This window comes from Alosa sapidissima, chromosome 1 (genome assembly GCF_018492685.1).
Source record: "Alosa sapidissima isolate fAloSap1 chromosome 1, fAloSap1.pri, whole genome shotgun sequence".
In the NCBI taxonomy this organism is placed as follows: Eukaryota; Metazoa; Chordata; class Actinopteri; order Clupeiformes; family Clupeidae; genus Alosa; species Alosa sapidissima.
In genome coordinates, this window is record NC_055957.1 from 28,059,035 (window position 1) to 28,080,691 (window position 21,657).

Below are 21,657 nucleotides of genomic sequence, written 5' to 3' on the forward strand. Positions count from 1 at the left end.
TAAGTCACGGAATTGACTTTAAAGGCCTATTGCTTGTTTTTAAATTGCTAAATGGAATGGGACCCAGTTACCTAGACATGTTTTACTAGGCTACACGCTACAGACCACTCATGTCACAGGAAAAAATTGTTGATAAAACCCACTGTGAGAACTGAACATGGTGACACAGCGTTTACCTGATATGCAGTTCAGCTTTGGAAAAGCTGGAAAAAAAAATGTTGCCAGTTTCAAATCTATACCAAACTGTTCTCAATTGCTTTTTGATGGCTGACTAAATGTATTGCCCTAACTTGCCCTAACGTATGCTTTTATTTACTATTCTTTGCTTTTGTTTAGCCCATTGAAAGCACAGTGAATTACCCCTGTGTAGGGCTGTAACAATATGGGTATCAAAACCGAAATCGCGACACTCATATCCACGAACCTGTGTTGTGGTGTGAAAAGGGCTGATTCAGACTGGGTGCGTGGCATGAACATGGCGTTTCTGTTGTGTATTCAGACTGGGTGCGTGGCATGAACGTGCCGTTTCTGTTGTGTGTCAGTTGTGTGGCGGCTGCGTGGCGTTTTCTACGTCTTTGCACACCAGAAACGTGTCTGACGCTGGGCTGTGGCGGCCCCTCTGCCTATTAAAACATCTCCTCACTTTCTGTTTTGAATCAAAACGCTCCCAACACGCTTGCGTGTTGCGTGACAAATAGGCGTCGGTCCTATTTTTTAGCATGCACACGCTTTCGGTTTGCCGTGTCACGCAGGTAGTGTGCAAGCTCTAACCTGCTAACATGGGAGGCAAAATAAAAACGGACGCCACACAGCTGACACGCTCATGCCACGCACCCAGTCTGAATCAGCCCCACTGTTTACCGCAGCGCTTTGCAGATTAGGCCCGCTTCACACTGGGAACATCGCGTGTATGTTGCATGTATGTTGCGTGTCAGTTGCGTGGCAGCTGCATGACATTTTCTATGTCTTTGCTTACTAGAAGCGTGTCTGATACAGCGCTACGGCAGCCTCTCTGCCAATTAAAACGTCTCTTTTTTTGTCACGTCATTTTTTTTCTTCACTGTTTTGAACAGAAACGCTTACAACACGCGTGTGGCCTGAAAAATTGATACATGATAGAGTCCTATTTCTATCATGCACACGTTTTTGGCGTGGCTCGAGCCGCGCCTGAGACGTGTGTGACACGCAGGCGTTGAGCAAGCTCTAACCTGTTAACATGGGAGCCGAAATAAAAACGGACACGCCACGCAGCTGACACGCTGACACGCTCACACCCACACACCCGGTGTGAAACGGGCCTTACACGGCTGCATAAGCAACACACATTTGTTTAAAACTCTTGCATTCAAGTTGACTGATCATCTCAATACCAATGTTTTCCAAAAGGGCCTGTCCCATTTGCAATGTATGAAGTTTTGCAGAATTGCTGAATCGTGATATTAAAGCAACACCAAAGAACTTTCCCTCTGTCGCACGCACGCTATTTGTTTATCCAGCACCGGCTTTGCAAATAATGATGTCCACAGACAAGGTAGATTATTTTGCATGACTTATAAAAGTACGATGTATTGCGACATCAGATGCAAGTCAAATTTGTAGTTTCTTATGTCTCATTCCATCGAACTACAGATCCGCTACCCGATCTGGCAAACTTACATAGTACGGTTATAGCCGATAGAGGGCCGCGAAACAAATGCAGAATTGCCGTTCCCCCTGTTATGAGTTGATGAACCACTGAAACGATTTTGGAAACATTATTTTAAGGTACAAAAAACTCTTTGGTGTTGCTTTAATGTTTTTCGGTAAAGTATCATGACCGTAGAGTCGCGAGTTACTCTACCCATCCCTAGTGTGTATGTGTGTTTCTGTGTGTGTATTATATATGTGTGTGCATGTTTACCACAACTACTAAGCATGTACCACAATCTTCACATCTGAAACAGGCAGCATGACAGGTGCATGAGTGAGAGAAAAACATCCTGTTTCCATCTGGACACACATCCGTCTGACTGATGGTCAGAAAGTCATGTCATGATCTACATGCAGATAAAGTATTACATCACATGCTAAATATTTCATCTTTTCTGTGTTCCCATTTACATTTCAGGGTGAAAAGGGGGAAGCCAGTGTTGCTGGTAATGATGGACAGAGCGGAGTTCCAGTAAGTGAAGTTAGACAACGTTTTTTTTTCTCATTTGCCTTCTCTATATTATATATATATATTCTCTATATATTATAAGTAATACTCTATCAGGGCTCAACATTAGCTTTTAAAAGTGGTTGCCTGCTGGGCAACCAGACATGAGGTTTTGGTGCCAAAGACAAAAAAATGGTTGCCCCATTATTAACAGCCTGTTATTTTCAGTTTTCTCTGTTTGTGCACTAAAATAAGGACGACACTAGTTAGTCTCAATAAAAATGATTTGCATTTATTTTTTGAAAGATTCTTCACATTTCAAGATGTGGTAGACTGTGTTGATCAACTTCAATTTTTCGCATGGCGGAATCCATTGGCCCGTCTAAAGGAGTGCCCGCCTCTAGGCCCACACATTGTGCCTCGACCAATCGCTTTGTAGCTTTCTCATGCTGCTTTGATTGCCAATGTTTATCGAGACCTGCAGTCCTGGGGCCTGTTGCACAAAAGCAGAATTAAGACATCCGGGATAAGTTACTGAGCTGCGCTCAATGAATCCAAAACAAGAGCGTACAAGCTTAATTGGTTGCACAAAGAACAAGCCAGGATGAGCAGACATGGATTCATCAAGCCAGGAGAAGCCGATCCTGGATAAGAGCGCACTCATGGCTCCCTCAAATAGACCCCGCCACCGATCACAGATTCACTGATTCACCATGGCAACTAGAGTGGCTTCATTGCTTCTTCTACGGTGTAAAGTAGGTAGCGATAGCCTTTTCACAACAGCAACAAACAGCAACACCTCTGTTTAGGAGAATATTGGTTAGAAAAATGGTTATGGCGCTCCCGTGATGTCACATTGTACATGACAGGTCGGGAATGGCGAGTATGTAAAAGTTAATTAATGATCACAAACGTTTAAATAATGACAGTGGGTCTAGTTATATGTGATAACAATGTGTAGTGGGCAGTGGAATAACTATTGGTTTCCGTTTGTGGTGACTGCTGACTGAGATAAGGGATGAGATTAAATAGATCCTGGAACTTAGCCTGGTCTGGAGCAGGCTAGCTCCACAGAATAAATCGCCATGGTGACTTATACCATAACATATCCTGCTGCCCCCATCCCGCTTTTGTGCAACCGGATCACAGATAAATTGAGCCAGGATAACCAAGATATCCTGGCTTCAAAGTCAAAGTCAGCTTTATTGTCAATTTCTTCACATGTTCCAGACATACAAAGAGATCGAAATTACGTTTCTCACTATCCCACGGTGAAGACAAGACATATTTTACCAATTTAAGTCCACAGACAAACATAACATTCAAGTAAACAAAAAAGTAAGTAAATAAGTAAATAAGAGGGCACATATAATGAAAAAATAAGAGCAGCAAAATTTGGTTGAAATTGTGCATAGACAGTCAATAAAATACTAGTGCAAAGTCAGGCCAATAAAAGGCTTGGGTAGTTCTGTTTGACCTAAGTAAGAAAGAAAGTGGCATAGTGGTGCAAGTTATGTAAGAGCAGCAGAAGTGTTGTGTTTTCAGGACAACAACAACAAGTTGCAAAGTGTGCAAGTGGAGTAGTGCAGGCGGCCATTGTGGGTCCAATGTCCAGGATGTTATGTAGCTGAGGGTGGAGGAGGGAGAGAGTTCAGCATCCTTACAGCTTGGTGTATGAAGCTGTTGGTGAGTCTGGTAGTGCGGGAGCGCAGGCTTCTGTACCTCTTCCCAGAGGGCAGTAGATCAAACAGATTGTGAGCGGGGTGACTTGCATCACTCACAATTTTGGTCGCCTTGCGGGTGCGGTGGGTGGTGTAAATGTCCTTCAGGAAGGGGAGTGAAGCACCAATAATCCTTCCAGCTGTGTTCACTATGCGCTGCAGGGCTTTCCTGTTGTATTCAGTGCAACTTTCGCCCCACACAGCGATACAGCTGGAGAGGATGCTCTCAATGGTGCCTCGGTAGAATGTGGTCATGATGGCTGGTGGAGCACTTGCTCGCCTGAGTTTCCGCAGGAAGTACAGGCGGCGCTGAGCTCTCTTCGCCAGTGATGCAGTGTTGGTGGTCCAGGAGAGGTCTTCACTGATGTGCACCCCCAGGAATTTGGTGCTGCTCGCTCTCTCCACCACAGCACCGTCGATGGTCAGTGGCAGGTGTTGGGTGTGACCTCTCCGGAAGTCAACAACAATCTCTTTGGTCTTGCTGACGTTCAGCAGGAGGTTGTTGTCCCTGCACCACGTGGTCAGATGGTCGACCTCCAACCTGTATTGAGTCTCGTCGCCCTTGGTGATGAGACCCACCAGAGTTGTGTCGTCAGCAAATTTCACTATGTGATTGTTGCTGTAGGTTGCAGTGCAGTCATGCGTCAGCAGGGTGTAGAGCAGCGGACTGAGCACGCAGCCTTGGGGGGCCCCTGTGCTCAGTGTGATGCTGCTTGAGGTATTGTTGCCAACACGTACTACTTGAGGCCTCTGACAGAGGAAGTCCAGTAGCCAGTTGCAGAGGTAGGTACTGAGTCCCAGTTTGTCAAGTTTGCAGATGAGTTGTTGTGGTATTATGGTGTTGAATGCAGAACTGAAGTCTATAAACAGCAATCTCACATATGAGTCTCTTTTTTCCAGGTGGGTGAGGGCTGGGTGGAGGGCAGAGCAGATTGCATCCTCTGTAGACCGTTTGGCTTGGTATGCAAACTGGAAGGGGTCCAGGGTGGGGGGGAGAATGTATTTGATATGTGACATGACAAGCCGCTCAAAGCACTTAATCCCTTATCCTAGTTTTGTGCAATGGGCCCCTGTAAGATGCGTTTCCCAGGACTAGTGAACTGTTGCAATCGCTTAATAAAGCTGGATATGTTGTGCAGAAGCAGCAGAACGGTTACCATCTTCCTCATAGATGCCGGGATACTTAGCCTCCCATCCCTTCACAGAGCACAAAGAGTGTTTCCTTTTTATTGATAGATGCTCAGGCTCAGAGGGGCAACCATGAGTGAGGAAGTGGTTGCCACTTAGCCTATCTAAATTTGGTTGCCCGGGCAACTGGGCAACCGTTACTGTTGAGCCCTGTACTCTATATATTATAAGTGGAACAGAACACAGTTCATTGCCATCTGTTTTCTTCTGCCGCAGCTAATGTATACACTGAGACCAGATATGGTTTATGTGACCACACTTAAAGAGACTGGGGGACGTTCAAAATAGTCCTCACCGCGTGGTTTGAGTGGGCTCCAGATCGAGTGGGCGTCTGACCACTCTGTTTACTTACCTGCACAGTCCCCTACCGGGTGTTATGAGGACAAGTCTGTGAAGGTGCACAGTCTGTGCCAAGGACGAACAATGCACATTTGTAGTCGTCCAGACGCCTCTGATTATTATCACTCGCTATTCTGGGAGCTCCAAGTATAAAATCCACCACCTACTTCTTTCCAGCCACGGGACTCTGGAGAAAGTTTGGCTCCTTTGCCATTGGTAGAGCGACAACAGACACTATTGAGACTTAAAGCCAGCTTATAGGAAATATAAATAACATCCTGCTCAGTCAAATTCATTCATGGTCATATATACACACCGTCTTATAGGCTAATTTGGGTCTTTTCATGAATGTGACCCTAGCTGTTGTCGGTTTATGTTTTTCTTTTTTGACTTGATCAAGCTGCGCTGCAAAAGCCTTTGGTTGAGCTCCAAATTGACTCACAGCTGTGTTTGTGTTACTGCATCTACAACCTAATGGGAAGACGGTGTGGTTTCAGAATAAATTGCAATAGATTAAAATACCCATGGCTGTGTGCATATGTCAGAGATGGGAGAGTCTTCCATTTAGGGACCCGCAGAGCTTTTCTTGTGGAGGTGACCGAAGAGATTTTGCTGGTGGAAAAGTACTGATTTGGATGATGGGATGGATGAAACAGTCGGATGAGAGGATGAAAGAGGGGGGCAGGGACAGAGTCTGATCTCTCTGACTGTCAGATGGGTCTCTGGTTTCTCTCTCCCCACACTCCTCTCTCCCCTCCTCTTCCCTCAACCCCACCTCTCCTGTGGTAAACCTCAGGATGTTCTTTCCTCCTCTAAATGTGTGTGTGTGTGCGTGTGTGCGTGTGCGTGTGTGTGTGTGCGTGTGTGTGTGTGTGTGTGTGTGTGTGTGTGCATGTGTGTGTGCGTGTGTGTGTGTGGCCTAGCAGTTTAAACACACATATGCAACAGGTGGAAGCAACATGGTGACTGATTTTTCCCCCACAAGCGATCATTTAACCATTAATGGTTCGTTTTACATCCAGCAACTCCATCCGTTCCCATGTTCACTTCATGTCTGTCCAAGTCAGGTCAGGTTTCTTCTGTGTCAAAATGAATATGACGTTTTAGACAGAAGACAGGCTAAAGTAGTGCCTTCAAAAGCTGTCTCTTTACATTTGATGGATGTATCCTTTATGTTTTTTTCTATTCTGAGAATCAAAATATTATTTTAGGGAAAAGGAAACCCAGTTTTACTTTAAGAATTAGAAGCTGATTTGTTGAAGTGTTTTTTCCATTTGGTTTTGCATTGCAATGACATTTTGGTTGGTTAACATATGGAAAAAGTCTGTACATTTGCACAATGCATACATGCATGGAAAAAGTCTTTGCTCTGCTATTTTGAATGAGAAATATGATGCAATAGAAGGGCATATTTAATAGATTCAGTGTAGACAGATAACACTGACAGTCACTTGCTCAGATCCGGTTAGGACAAGGTGTAAGTGTTCCAATCCCTGAAGACTGTTTGACTTTTCAGACAGACCATTTTCATTAGTTTGCCTCATCACATCTTCAGAGAGGAATATGGTGTTAATATGACTCAGATCACTTGAGTAATCTCAGCACCATATTGTGATAAAGACCACTGTTTAAAGGTGATTAGAGACTGCTGCTCTGTGATGTGTAATCCTGTCATGCTTGTTGTCCCATGCCACATGATTGACCACTGTGCTTTTTTGTTACTGGCAGGGTATCAGAGGCCTTCCAGGAGACACGGGCCCCGCCGGTCCCAAGGTGGGTTAACTCAAGGGCCCGCGTTATGGTTATGGGGGCAGCCGTGGCCTACTGGTTAGCGCTTTGGACTTGTAACCGGAGGGTTGCCGGTTCGAACCCCGACCAGTAGGCACGGCTGAAGTGCCCTTGAGCAAGGCACCTAACCCCTCACTGCTCAAATTTCCCTCACGGGATTAAAAAAGTATATATACTTATACTTGGTTATGCTCTGGGTATAGTAGTTTAGCAGTTTAGCAAACACTTTTTGTCCAAAGCTTTTGTTGTGTTTGTCAGTGTAACTACGCTCTGTCTAAGGAGAAGTAAGTATCTTTCAAGGAATGAGTAAACAGTGTGAAAAAGCAGAAATGAAACTCAAGTGACAAGCCAACAGGAGACAATGTGCACCGTGGCTGTCTGTAAACTAACCACTAATGATTTAGATTAAGATTGCCATGGCTGTCAGTGGCTCGTATCAGTCATCTCAATCTGTAGAACTGTGACTGGATTAATCCACTGATGTCACCATGCTGTCTTTTACAGGGCGAGAAAGGCTTTCCTGGGCCTGTAGGAGCGGCAGGACCAGCAGGCCCTCCGGTAAGGTTTGAGCAGTGCATTTATGCATGTCCCCGACCCTGGGAAGCAGGCCCTCCGGTAAGGTTTATGCAGTGCATTTATGCATGTCCCCGACCCTGGGAAGTGAATGAACCATTTGACTGAGGCGTTGTGTATTAGACCCTCTGCATTAAAATCTGAATCTTGCAAATGCCGATGGCCAAAAGTGTGTGTTCCTTTTCCTATACGTTCATACTCCATTATGGAATAGTTATCTTGAGGCTGGAACGAATCAGCTGTTGTAATCCGAAAATAAAGAGGAGTACAGCTACACAAGACAGGTTACCACTAAGCAAGTTAACGTTAAAACTTCCTGAGTTAATGAAATGGTTTGTTTCATCATAGTGAAGCTTCCTAGATTTGTTTTGCTCATTTCTGGGTTGAACAGACTAGAATAGTCATGTTTGTTTGGCCTAAACAAACAGAGACAGTTAGCTGCTGAGCTCTAGTTAGAATGGTGCATCATCACTGCCGTTATAGGATTTCATATTTTCATGTCCATTTTATCTACAGGGGCTGCAAGGTCCAGTTGGACCACCTGGGGTTAGTGGTCAAGTAGGCCCAAAGGTAAACGAATATGTTTGTTTGTTTGTGTGTGTGTGTGTGTGTGTGTGTGTGTGTGTGTGTGTGTGTGTGTAAGAGAGAGAGAGAGAGATGCTCCCAGTCATTTCGCCTAATTCAAGATGTTGCACAATAACATTTTCTTTTGTCACTTGGAGCTCTGACTCTTGATTCCTTTCTCTCGGTGTAACCCAGGGTAACGATGGAGCCCGTGGACCAGAGGGGCCTGCTGGGGCGCCGGGGCCTAAAGTAAGTGCGTCACCAAGACGACACCAACCTGCTATCAACCACATTCACCACCCTCAGGCATGCAAGCTCTGAACCACTTTTTCCACTGAACTGGTTGGTGCTGCAGAAACATCCTCTTGACAAAAAAAAAAACAAACGTTTCCTGTTTCTCTTTTGTGTGGCTTTATTCATGTAAAGGTGTGAGTTTCCAGATTAACTGTGTGCGGTATATGCAAAAGGGCATGTTCCTGATAAACTGCAATCTCATATCATGTTTATTGCTCCCCTTCAACCACCTACCCCACGATCAGGGTAAGATATGGAGCCACATCAAAAAATGGAAAGTCCATATCTATCAACTGTGTGATTAAAAATACTTTCGCATCTTTGAGGTACTGATTCAGCTCCACACACACAGCCCCTCCCCCCCACACACACACACACACAAACATAGATGGCACAGTCAAGATAAGAATGGTACATCCTTCCCTCTCCACACTCCTACATCTTCACCAGATCTCTAGAATGGAGAAGGGCATTTGGGTGTGCTGTTCTGTGATCAAAATAACAGAGCAGGCAATATAAATGTTTTTTTTTTTTTTGTTGTTGTTTTTTTTTACTGTGCTCAGTGTGATGTATGCATGCCCTGAGTGCTGACTGACAAGCCCAAGGGCTGTTGTGTGCATCTGTGTGTGTGTGTGTGTGTGTGTGTCATAGATATTTTGGAAGTAGGTTGTTGCTTTGCCTCTTTGACAGACCTGATTCTCTAAGAAAACACAAACTTCCACAAACTTGTTTCAGAGGCTTACAAATCTCTTGACAGAGTAAGAATGACAAATTGCCAAATACTCAATCATCTTTGGAAAAGGCGGTGTCATCTCTACCCTTAATATGCACAATTATTTATCCATGTGGATGCGCCTGTGGATGTGTGGATTAGCACAGCGTTTGGTGGTCATGTAAAACTTTGGTTTTGGTTTAGTTGCTGTATTTACATTTGGTGTCATTCCAAATAAGATAATCAAATCTGTGTGTTTACCTCCCACAGGGGTCAGACGGGATGCCCGGTACTGAGGGCCACCCTGGAAGCAGAGGTATGCCGGGGTTCAAAGGGCATAAGGTAAGGCTGTAGAGTCATAACTAAATGAACTGAATTCAATTCAGCTCAGTTTTACTCATTCATATGGCACCTTTCCAGAGCCCACAGCACAAACACCTTAGACCAAGCACTTAGGCTACTGTGGTAAACTCCCTTCCTACAACAAGAAATCTTGTGCAGAACCCAGATCAAAATGGTCTTTGATCCCACTGTTGTCAGCTTGACAAAAATGTATACAATAAGTGGCAGGAAGAGATATTTCCTGATGTGTTTACACACAACTGAACTACACTAGACCATATGTCACAGAGTTTAGAAGGGCACACTCTGTTCCCACAGTAGCAGTCTTGAATGGATGATTGAATTTGATGGATCGATGAATGAATAGATGAATAAACAAATTAATTCTTTAAATAAGACATGATTTAAAGGAACAGTTTGGTCTAGGGTCTATTTTTAGATGATAACGAGTGTAAACTGTCGTTGGGAATGTTAACGATATTAGTCAGAGTAGTTTTGAGTAAAGTGTAGAAAAAAGGACTGTTTGTGCAGTCACTCATTACCTTAATATTATTCTGGTTGCTGCCATCAGAGAATGTCTGTCCTGTTGATTACCGAACAGTCCTCCGATACAGCCTGGCGAAGCCTGGAGTCTGGTAAAACGGCATTTGGATTTGATTACAACCTAGCCTGAAAGCTAGTCCGAATTTACCCTGCCCATAAAATTTGAGGATGTCAAATGCCTTAAAGTAGAAATCCGGCGAGTTTTCTTTGTTTCTTGAGGTTATCTTTTCCTGTAATGGCTAGACCTGATGGCTATCTGACCCTGTCACAGTACTCTGTTCCATCACCTTTTCTCATCACCTTTCCTTCCTCTTCCTCAGGGCGAGCCAGGAGATCCTGGGCCTAAAGGAAGCCAGGTAACATGACCACAAGCCTGCTGTGTTCCCTTGCTTTTATCACAGTGAACGGTAGCACTAGCCTACTTAGTCCCCAGGCTCCTAGCCAATGGCAGGTAGCATTCAGGATATTTTAAGAGTTGGATTTCAGACGATATATTTGCATGGTGAGGCCACAATTTCTTTCTAGATTTCTAGCCTAGGATGGTGTTCACAGAGTCAGATTCTGTTGTCAACATGGAATACATTGCTTACATGCATTGTTTGTTAAGGCTTTTCCAGTAAGATCCAGTGACTTTATGGGTATTGTTGTTGCAGGGAGAGAGAGCCACTGACGGCCAGCCTGGGACCCCTGGCACACCTGTATGTACCTCCATCATCTCTGACCTTTTGACTTTCTGTGCATGCATGCTTCACATAGAGTCCATGTTGTCTTTCTGCTAACGTCACTTTGTCAGGCCAGTTATTTTGTACTATGAGTGTCAAACAGTGACCAGTAAAGAAGAACTAGAACCAGGGTTCTCCATTGTGGAAATGTCAAGGTCCTTCATCTTAATGGTGCTATAAGTAAGACACAGACCATGAGAGTGTTATGTGGATTAATACTGACCTTTACTCCTGTCTTTGATCATTACTGTTTCTGGACAGCTTTGAGTGTGTGTTATCTGTGTCTTACAGGGAGGACCTGGACCTCGTGGAAGCAAGGGAGAGGTAGGCTTTTTGGAAACCTCCAAAAACGTTTTTTTCTTTAAACTGACATCAGGGCTTGAAAACGAAATTATTTTTCAAACGTTCCGTTCCGAACGGTTCAGGTAGGCCTATGTTTAACGTTTTCGTTCTTGCATGCGTTCCGCCACCAACATATCGGTCCTGAACCGGTTCGGAACGCAAAATATCGTTCGTTCTTAAAGTTCCGGCAGTGTTTGGCGGGCCTATCAAGTCTATTTTTGTGGACTTTACCTGAGAATAGACGTAGGCTACTCGTTATTTCCCCTTGATTTAGCCTATACCGTAGCTATGCCCAAAAATAATAAATCACAGGCTGCATCCAAAAACATTCAGATGGGCTATCCATCCCATAGCCTACAGACTTACTGTAGGCCTAACCTATGCCTATAAATAATTTCTTATCAAAAATATTTCTGGATACGTGCTAAACTCCTTACCTGGTTATAGCTTAAGTTTTATCCATATGGAGATCTTCAAAGGCTTGCGCTATAATTCCAACCCTGTTTATAAACGAACCTGTCTGTTGCTGACAAGGCCTATCTCAAATTTCCCGTTTAACTCTTCTACATAGAATAGGCTATAATTGATTTTAACATTTAAAATCTCGACTTTAAAACGACAAGGCGTGGACAGGCAAAATAGGCTATTACGCATAGGCTACAAACAATTTCCAAATCAGTTTCAGTAGCCTACGCTACGAGCTGGCCTAAGATCCGAAGTGGCAGACGGATAGGTTTACAACAGCAAGACAAAATATACACATTTGGACCAAAGGTCCATTTATTCGTTTTTTTTTTTTTTTCAAACTGCAGAAATCAAATTATTAGGCTGTTATATAGAGAACGAAAAAAAAACGTTATTAACCGGTTTTGTGGATTTCAGAATAACGTTTCTGTTCCGGAACAGTTGAAGACCATTTTGTTTTCGTTTCCGTTTCCGCTCCTCGTAAAATTCCGTTTTCGTTTTCGTTCCTTGAACCGGTTCGGAGCCCTGACTGACATGACAGCTATTGACTATCGAAAGCAATCTCCAGGCATCTTAAGACATGAATAAAAAAGTGTTCAGTCTCTTCTGCAATAAGCGTAACTTTCAGAGGAAGATGTATCATAACCACATAATTTTTCAGAGGGAACTCAAATTCCCTGTAGCCCTGTTCCCTGTTTAATACTTCCCTGTAATGGCCAAGTAGCAAAAGTGTGTTTGTATTTAACTCATTGTTTTCAGTTTATTTTCACTCAAGGTCACTTTACAAAGTCAAAACAAAACAAAACAAAACAAGAGGTTGAGGGAGACAAAAAACGTCTAGTATGCAATAGTGGAGGAGGTCTTGAGATGAGCTTTGAAGAAAGGAAGAGAGGAGCAGTCACGGAGGGGTGGTCACGGGAGGGAATTCCAGATCTTAGGGGCCATGGTGCTGAAGGACCTGTCTCCCAGGGCTATGTTGTTGCATAGTGGGACAGTGTAATACAGCAATTATTCTTCACTGAAATGTATTATCATAACTATGACTGCTGCTTTTCATAAAGACTAAGACATAAGTTGTGATTTAATGTTATATTTATTTGTTTTTTTGTTTGTTTATGCATAAACAAACACTGTTTCCTTATGATCTATGTAACTCAGTATATGTTCATTAGTATATAACTCAGCGGCCTGTATGATCTGTATATCTGTGTGTCTATGTCATTTTTCACTGACTAGAGGGGCGAAGCAGGAGAGCCCGGAGGCAGAGGGGCTGACGGGAGGAAAGGGGACGGCGGCCCCACAGGAGCTGTTGGGGCCCGGGGATTTCCAGGCCAGGATGGACCACCAGGGCTGCCAGGTGTACCTGGGTACCCAGGGAAACCTGTGAGTGTGATACTAGTTCTCTCAAAGAGAGTGTGTGTGTGTGTGTGTGTGTGTGTGTGTGTGTGTGTGTGTGTGTGTGTGTGTGTGTGTGTGTGTGTGTGTGTGTGTGTGTGTGGTATGAACACTGCAAATCTTAAAACCACACCTAAACTAGGTATTGATTCTGCTTCAAGACATGTTTACTGTGGTAAAGAAGACTCACATGCTCCTTTAGATATTCACCACAAGTCAAACCATATTCTTGTGATTTCAAAAACACCACAAGCAGTGGATTTTCATGTGTGTGTGCGTGTGTGTGTGTGTGTGTGTGTGTGTGTGTGTGTGTGTGTGTGACTTACCTATGACATGTGTTCTCAGGGAAAGCCCCCTTCAGAAGAGCACCTCATGAAAATCTGCGCTACTGTGCTGCAGAGTAAGTTACTCTACAAGCTGTTCTTTTTGCACATGTTCACTCATTCACTCATGTGTACCGATATATGATGTGATAGCATATGGACCTGGTGGAAGCCAATGCAAAGTTTTCCCTCTTACCTTATGGCCTGTGCAGATTACATGATTTGTCTTCCACAATGGTCTTTTACGATTGACCATGTCAGACTAGGCGATCAGAGAACCATACATTTTTGCAGTGTCTTGGTCGGGAGATTGGCCACATTAGATCAGTGTTTCCCAAACTTTTTTTCTGGGGACCCACTTTTTAAAAATGACAGACCATCGCGACCCATTTCACTTCAAATCTACCCTGCAACCACCAATATTGTTTTAGGCCACAGGTTCTCCAACTTTTCTATGCCTTCCCCAACCATACATTGCTATAGGATCTAGATAGATATAGATAGATCCTGCTTTGAACACGGTTGTGCATTTTGAGCACCATCAGCGTGAAAAAATGGAAATGGAAAAGATACGCGGTCGTCATTCGTCAGCATAGTAAGCTGTTCCTGTATTTCTAAAAAAAAAGGTTGTAGGCTACGTTGCGTTGCAGACAAATGGGTCCATAACACTATGGACGTCAATTCCGATGTAAACAGCTCAACTCAACTCAAGTCGTTATATTGCATTGTTGTATTATATTATATTGTATAGTCGTTATATCAGAACAAGAGGCTTTTGCGCAATAGCCGGAAGAATGCGCCTTTACTTTGGAGTTATCGAGGTAGAAAACGAGAGGAATAGTGTTTAAAATGTCCATTTAAATTGTAGCCTAATGCACTGTTGTGCATTTTAAATCCGAAATAAGAATGTGAGGAGGTTGCTATTAACTTTAAAGATTGCATCTACAATCGAAACTATCTACATGCAAATTGAATGGCCTTATGTCCGGTCTATGGATGTCTGCTTTAGTTGACAGCACGGTCACTAGATTTTAATCGGTAAAGTTGAGGAGCTGGTATCTGTTAATGTTCGTGCAAATAGGCGGATTCATGTCCCTTGTAGTTTGCAACTGCGAGGTACATGGCAGGCGCCCCACAGAACGGTTTCATTTTGAGAGGTAGATATCCATGCTCTGGCACCCCCTCTGCGATGCGTTCGTCCCCTAGTTTCATGCGCCAGTTTCATGAGCTTTTAGATAGATAGATAGATAGATAGATAGATAGATAGATAGATAGATAGATAGATAGATAGATAGATAGATAGATACTTTATTGATCCCCAGGAGAAATTCAAGAACAATTTATGACAAAACTGTGACTGTGGTAGTTAACAAACTACATCCTAATAGAAAACTGTTAGCTTTCCTGGTATCAAATGACAAATGGTATCAGTTAGGCCTATAACAGAACATAAATTGTGCTGGCGACCCAAATAAAATCTCCTGCGACCCACCCGTGGGTCGTGACCCAGACTTTGGGAAACACTGCATTAGATCATGTAGCATGTCATACTTGTTGCCTGGCGTGATAGCATCAGTGTCAACACAGGAGTCCCCAAGAATGTAACATGCTAGAGTCTTGATCGTGGAGTCATTAAACATCACAGACAATACATCGCTGGTGGTTGAATACGTCACATTACAAGACGCGTTACTACTTCGGTGTCGTTCCCGACTTTTCCTTTTCTGACACAACACTAGAAATTTGGCTACGACAAAATTGTGGCAAAATCTGTCTGAAATCGTGTAATGTATACAGACCATTAGAGGTTTTTGTTTTCTATTATAGAGAGGGTTACGTCTACAGTATCTCCTTCATCTCTTTTGGATTGGCTGCTTTTAACTACTTACGGAGTGTTTACTGTAACAGAAGCTTCCTTGCCACCAAAAGGTGTTGCATGGCCATAACCAATTCATCTCCATAGTATTCACACAGGATATAAACCCTGTCACATCTTTCCAACACAGTGAGTTGAGAAGGGGAAACATCTGGTGCAGTGAGCCATAGCATGCTCCTTTCACTTCTGCATTTTGAAAAAGAAACAGATCGTAAATCTGTGTAGCCTGTGCAATATTGCCCAATCCTAACTTGCTCACACCCTATTTTAAAGCCCAGACCATTGGAGATTACACCATTTTGACCACAATGAAACCTTCTTCATTTAGCAACTGCAGCAGCTGTATCTCAAGTTCAGTGTTTTAAATTCAGAGTTTTTCTGTTGGAGGAGGTCTCAAGATTGGGTTGCATTGAGTTGAATTTACGGTAACAGTTTGCAGTAAGGGTACATGAATTATCATGAATTCATGCATGAATTAATTCATGATTTATGTATTACTTCATTCCTTAATATCTCATGAATAATCAGGAATTGACAGAAATTCATAGTCTGTCAGGTAACACTTTACTTGACAGTATCGACATAAGAGTGACATGACACTGTCATGAACACATGATACCGTCATGACACATGAAACCTAACCCCAACCATAACCATAACTCTAAACCTAACCCTAACCCTTAACCTAACTTGTTATAACAAAAACCGAATGTCACTTAATAACATAAGCGTTATGTCATAAACATTTATGACTTGTTTATGACACGTTCATGACAGTGTCATGTCACTCTTATGTCGACACTGTCAAGTGTAACCGTCTGTCATTTGTGACCTCATACAGTACATGAACAACACATCACCTAAAACATTAGGTATGGTGGGCACATCATTATGAATTATGATTTATTAAGCATGATCATGATTATTTCCTTTTCTGCCAAAATGTGGTTATCACTGCTCAAATTCTGATTTGAGCACAACTTCAAAGATCCTTGATTACTAGCCGCTTTAACCCTCTCTTACAACTTTGAAGTTCTCTAAACATATGCCATTATTCACCACATTAGTTGGGGGGCCACAGACATGATGAACTCATGAGCAAAACCTTAAATTCATGTAATCATGATGATCATGCTTAAGAAATCATAAATCCTAATGATGTACCCATCGTAATTAATGCTTTAGTTGTTCTGTTGTTCATGCATGAGGTCATGAATTAGAGACTCTGAACTCACGTTAATTCCTAATGATTTATAAGATGTAAAGGAATGAAGTAATGCATAAATCATGAATTAATTCACATATGAATTCATGATAATTCATGTACCCTTACCGTAAAGTGTTGCCGCTACTGCTAACACTACTACTACTAACACTACTACTACAATACTACTACTAACACTACTACTACTAATACTACTAACACTACTACTACTAACACTACTACTACTACTACTAACACTACTACTACAATACTACTACTAACACTACTAACACTACTACTATATGGCTACTAGCCTACTATTTCTACTTCCACTTCTGTTTCTGCACTTTCAGTGGCTTCATGTTGATTTGAAACTGAGTCATTTTGTTGCTGTTTTTCTCCTCAGCCTATTATGCTTGGGTTGAAATGTATCTCAACCTGCGGTTATCTATCTCTACCACAACCATTGCTGTAGTGTTACAGTTACTATTACAGCTGGCTCCTATGGCGCTGATAGCACTACTCCTCCTCGTCCTCTCCTCCCCCTCCTCTTCCTACTACTACTGTTGTACCACTACTACTACTACTACTACTTCTACTACCACTACTGGTACTGCTGCTACTGCTGCTACTGCTACTACTACTACTGCTACTACTGATACTACTACTACTAATAATAATAATAATAATAATTATTCTGTATCCTTTTTAGACCAGCTACCACAGTTCATGCAAATGATGGCAACCCGAAGCTGCAGGCACTGTGAGACGACTCAGGGGCCTCCAGGAGAACCGGGCCCTCCCGGGCCTAAGGGCCCCGGCGGAACGCCAGGGTACCCCGGCCGGCCTGGGTCACAGGGCTACCCTGGAACCCCCGGGAGGACAGGGGCCATGGGGGTCAAAGGTGAGAGATGGAGAAAGAGTACACCATCAATGCCAGCTTTAAAAGGGATATTCCACCATTTGGGGATTTACGCTCATTTTTAACCTCCTCTCGAGTTAAACAATTGATTTTTACCTTTCTCCAGTTCATCCAGCCGTTCTGTGAGTCTGGTGATACCACTTTTAGCTCCAGCCTAACATTAATCATTGAATCGGATTAGACCATCTCGCCTGCTAGCATCACACTTAAAAGTGACTAAGATTTCCGGTAATTTTTCTAACTAACGGAAAATGAAACATGGCGATTTTCTAGGCTGATTTGACATGGAACTATACTCTCATTCCGGCGTAATAATCTGCTGCAGCTCAAACTTGTTGCTGGAAGTTACAGCCTACGGGGACTATTTTCAGGTGCTGCGCGATGTGCTGCTGCACCCATGGTACGTTTGCAATCTTCCTTGATTATTACGCCGGAATGAGAGTATAGTTCCATGTCAAATCAGCCTAGAAAATTGTCACGTTTCATTTTCTGTTAGTCTTATTACACTTTCTAATTTGAGAAAAGACAAGTTTTAAATAGGAAGATTACTGGAAATCTTAGTCACTTTTAAGCGTGATGCTAGCAGACGAGATGCTAATGGTCTAATCCAATTCAATGATCTATGCTAGGCTGGAGTTAAAAGTGGTATCACCACTCACAGAATGGCTGGATGAACTGGAGAAAGGTAAAATCAATTGTTTAACTCGAGGGGAGGTGGAAAATGAGTGTAATTCCCCAAATGTTGACAATATTTCTGAAGCACAACATAGTATTTTGAAAAGGTGTCAAACATTTTTTGATGTTAATTGACTAAACTTTATGTGGGAACTTGAATTTAAAACATAGTCCGCAAGCAAAAAAACCCTACTGTTAAACACTGCATTTGGTATATTCGGTACACATCTGTATTGATCCTAACATCCTGTACCTAGACGGTTCGTAACGAATATGTGTACCTTTACACCCCTACTGGCAGAATTATTTTTTTATTATTCATTAACAGTAAATGAATGAACAGTAAACGAATCTAGATCCAAAAAGACAAACCAAAGTTATCTCCACCTCTATCTATTTGTGGATGGATGTCAGACTTTTGATAAATGGATGTTGAAATGGGTCTCATGTCCTTTCTTTCACACCCACAAACAATTGCCTGTTAGAAGTGACATTGAACTATTGCGCTGGTGCATAAGCACTATGCCTCTATTGCGCTGGTGCATGAGCACTATGCCTCTATTGCGCTGGTGCATAAGCACTATGCCTCTATAGAGTGGTGAAGTCCCGTCCCTTCCGTTTGCCTCCATGGGACCTATCTTTCAAAAAAATTTGAACGGCAGTCTATGGCGAAAAAGAAATAATTTTCTGGTCCCGGTTGACTTGTGCCTTGAATTAGCCATATGATGTTTGTCAATTTTAAAGAAAATTTTTCATGTAAAGACATTTGCAGTTTGTTTCGTAACTATTGAATTACAACATTGTGAAAGATCGTAATTCCAACGACTACAAACCCATCAGTCGCGCTAGTGACGTTAGCTCATTCACAGCCACACTAGATTGTACAAGCATACCAGCAACAGGTCTTAATTGGGCTTTCCTTGCCGAAGAAAATACCATGAGTCAGAGGATTAAACACATCAGGTAAGTTGTATTCGTCCATAGACTGTACATTACATACTGTTAAGTGACATAGCAGGCAGCAAGATGCAACCGTTAACTAGCATAACAGCTCTTATCGTTTCATTACGTTGGTGATGTACATCGTTCAAGACGAGAGATGTAGTCCACTGAGTGGATTTGCACAAAACCAACATAACTTTTGAAGTCTATCGAACAACAGTACTTTCTTGACGTGAAAAATTATCTTTTAAATTCACACACATCATATGTGAAATTTGTGGCACAATTCAAACTGGACCAAAAAATAATTGTTATCTCTCCATTAACTCCCATTCATAATTTTTTGAAAGATAGGTCCCATGGACCGGAAGTAGAAGGGGACGGGACTTCACCACTCTATTGCGCTGGTGCAAGAGCACTATGCCTCTATTGACCCTTTCAAGAGAGTTCCATTATCAGCATCATAGTTGGCCCCACAAGACTTCCTTTTTAACATTCCATATGTTATCTTAATGCAGAGGAAGTAGATTGGGGCCCAAATAGAATGTTCAAGCATTGTTTTTGTTTACCTTGTTGAAAGGGTCTATTGGCTCTGCCTCACTCTGCAGCCGTATGTTGTCCTCTGTGCAGGTGACATGGGACCAGCTGGCATGAAGGGCTCCAAAGGCCATGGGGAGGTGGGGATGCCCGGCCCTCCCGGGCCAGCAGGTAAACCGTGGTGCTTACAGACACACACACACAAACACACAATAGAATGGCTGAGGGGCTTGTTTCCGCAGGATGTTTGGTTGTGGTTTTTATTTCTGTGCACACTCAATCCAGAAAGCCAACCAGGACGGAACTTAAACATGGTGTAGCAGTCACCCACTCACAGATACTGATAGCAAGAGATAAGAAAAATAAGAACAACAGCAGACACTTAGCCTGATGAGCCAGACTCACATTAAAATGTAGGGTCTGGGCACTCACCTCACTATGTTGCGTCTAGATTTCTAGGCTAGCAGACACTCACACTTTTATTCACGCATACACACACCCAAACAAGTGCTACTATTAATAATGCAACAATTACTCATTAATATTAATACAATTACTATGTACTATTACTATTTTTTTTCTGCAACTACTAGGACCAGTGTTGTAATGCTGCTTATAATGTATTGGACAGGTCTGCAGGGTCCCAGGGGCATTGATGGCCAGGGCTATCCAGGACCTTCAGGAGAACCAGGGAAGCCGGGAATACCTGGCACCCCGGGCAAACGAGGGCCTCCAGGCGAGACAGGCGTCTGCGACCCATCCTCCTGCTACCAAGCCTACAGACAGGACACCTACAGTAAAGGACCCAACTTCTGAAGTCCACTCCCCCAACCTGTCCACCCATCTCAGCCTCAGTGGTCAGAACCTTGACTTGTGCCATCAGACAGAGATCCTTGGCACTACCAGACTCTGGTATACATGGTCCTCCTGTACAAACTTCTTCTGAGGGAGACAGAGAGTTTGTGTACATTGCCATGACATTATAAACTGTTTCGAAATCACATCTGTTTTGCCGTTTCTATCTCATCTTCAATGAGATCCAATGGTGGGGTTATGGTTGTTGTCAAGTCGGCAGATAAGTATGTTGACAAAGATAGAAATAGATGGGACAACTTTCAACTTCCCCACAGCAACATCTTCAACACATTTACAAGACAGATCTTGAGAAGGAGTGCAAAGACGACATGTAGATCAACACTAAATGGGTCTTGTCTTTCTCCAGGAATTGCACTCTAGCCAGTATTGATGAGATCCTGTGAAAGCATAAATCATAAACTGTTTTTGTTGTTTTGTTTGTTTGTCATATAATACTCTATCCATGTTCTAGACTCTGTTATTTCTGTTCTGTTTTCTTCTTGTAATATACTACAAAAATGCACTGTTCTGCCTGGGTCCTGCTACCTCTATGCTGGATGTGAAGCAACCCATATTTCACCATATAACACATCTGTTCATCAAAGGATAGGGAAGACAGTGTCTGTGAAAAAAAAAAGATGATTTTGACATTTTTGAAGCATACGTTTGATCATTATGAGTCATCTTATGACTCATTTGAAGCCCAGATGCATGATGGTTCCTATTCCTATTCCTAACAACATTCAGTGATATGGTGATACTGTCATGCATTGAAGTCAGCCTGTTTCTTTGCGACTACTAAATATTCTGTCCACTCCCTGTAGTTCAACTTTTTCCCCTGATTGTGTTATTTGTAGTTAGATTGTGACGTCCATTTAGTGAGACTGTCCATTCTTCAAGGCCTATCTTGTTAGTCCTGATGATGCATATTCTGCCTAATCATAATTCAAAAGAAGACTTTTGGCCCATGGAGCATATTGAAGGGACTGTATGTTTATGTATTTGCCTATCCATATTGTTATGTGGTCTTTAATTAATTAAACTATGGCTGTGTTGTGTTTTAATACAGAAAAATATCTATCCAGAAGTGTTATTGTGATCTTTCACATATTAAAATTTTGTTTTCCTTTTTAAAGTTGGCTAGTGTGTGTTGGGTAATTGCATTCACTTATTGTGTCATTTTCTGTGACAATTCTAC

General features: G+C 42.6%; 1 protein-coding gene across 1 annotated transcript in view; it reads left to right on the plus strand.

Annotated features, from left to right (window-relative positions):
• Positions 1-21,594, plus strand: part of si:ch211-106n13.3 (vWFA and Collagen domain-containing protein) — a 37,159-nt gene extending 15,565 nt beyond the window's left edge. The window contains exons 17-30 of the mRNA XM_042105210.1: positions 2,108-2,161; positions 7,114-7,158; positions 7,678-7,731; positions 8,263-8,316; positions 8,506-8,559; positions 9,587-9,658; positions 10,522-10,557; positions 10,855-10,899; positions 11,215-11,247; positions 12,967-13,113; positions 13,471-13,525; positions 17,241-17,432; positions 19,698-19,775; positions 20,236-21,594. Of these exons, the coding sequence (XP_041961144.1) occupies positions 2,108-2,161; positions 7,114-7,158; positions 7,678-7,731; positions 8,263-8,316; positions 8,506-8,559; positions 9,587-9,658; positions 10,522-10,557; positions 10,855-10,899; positions 11,215-11,247; positions 12,967-13,113; positions 13,471-13,525; positions 17,241-17,432; positions 19,698-19,775; positions 20,236-20,420 (1,104 nt within the window). The 3' untranslated portion in view covers positions 20,421-21,594. The remainder of the gene's footprint in view (positions 1-2,107; positions 2,162-7,113; positions 7,159-7,677; positions 7,732-8,262; positions 8,317-8,505; positions 8,560-9,586; positions 9,659-10,521; positions 10,558-10,854; positions 10,900-11,214; positions 11,248-12,966; positions 13,114-13,470; positions 13,526-17,240; positions 17,433-19,697; positions 19,776-20,235) is intronic.
• The last annotated feature ends 63 nt before the right edge of the window (positions 21,595-21,657 follow it).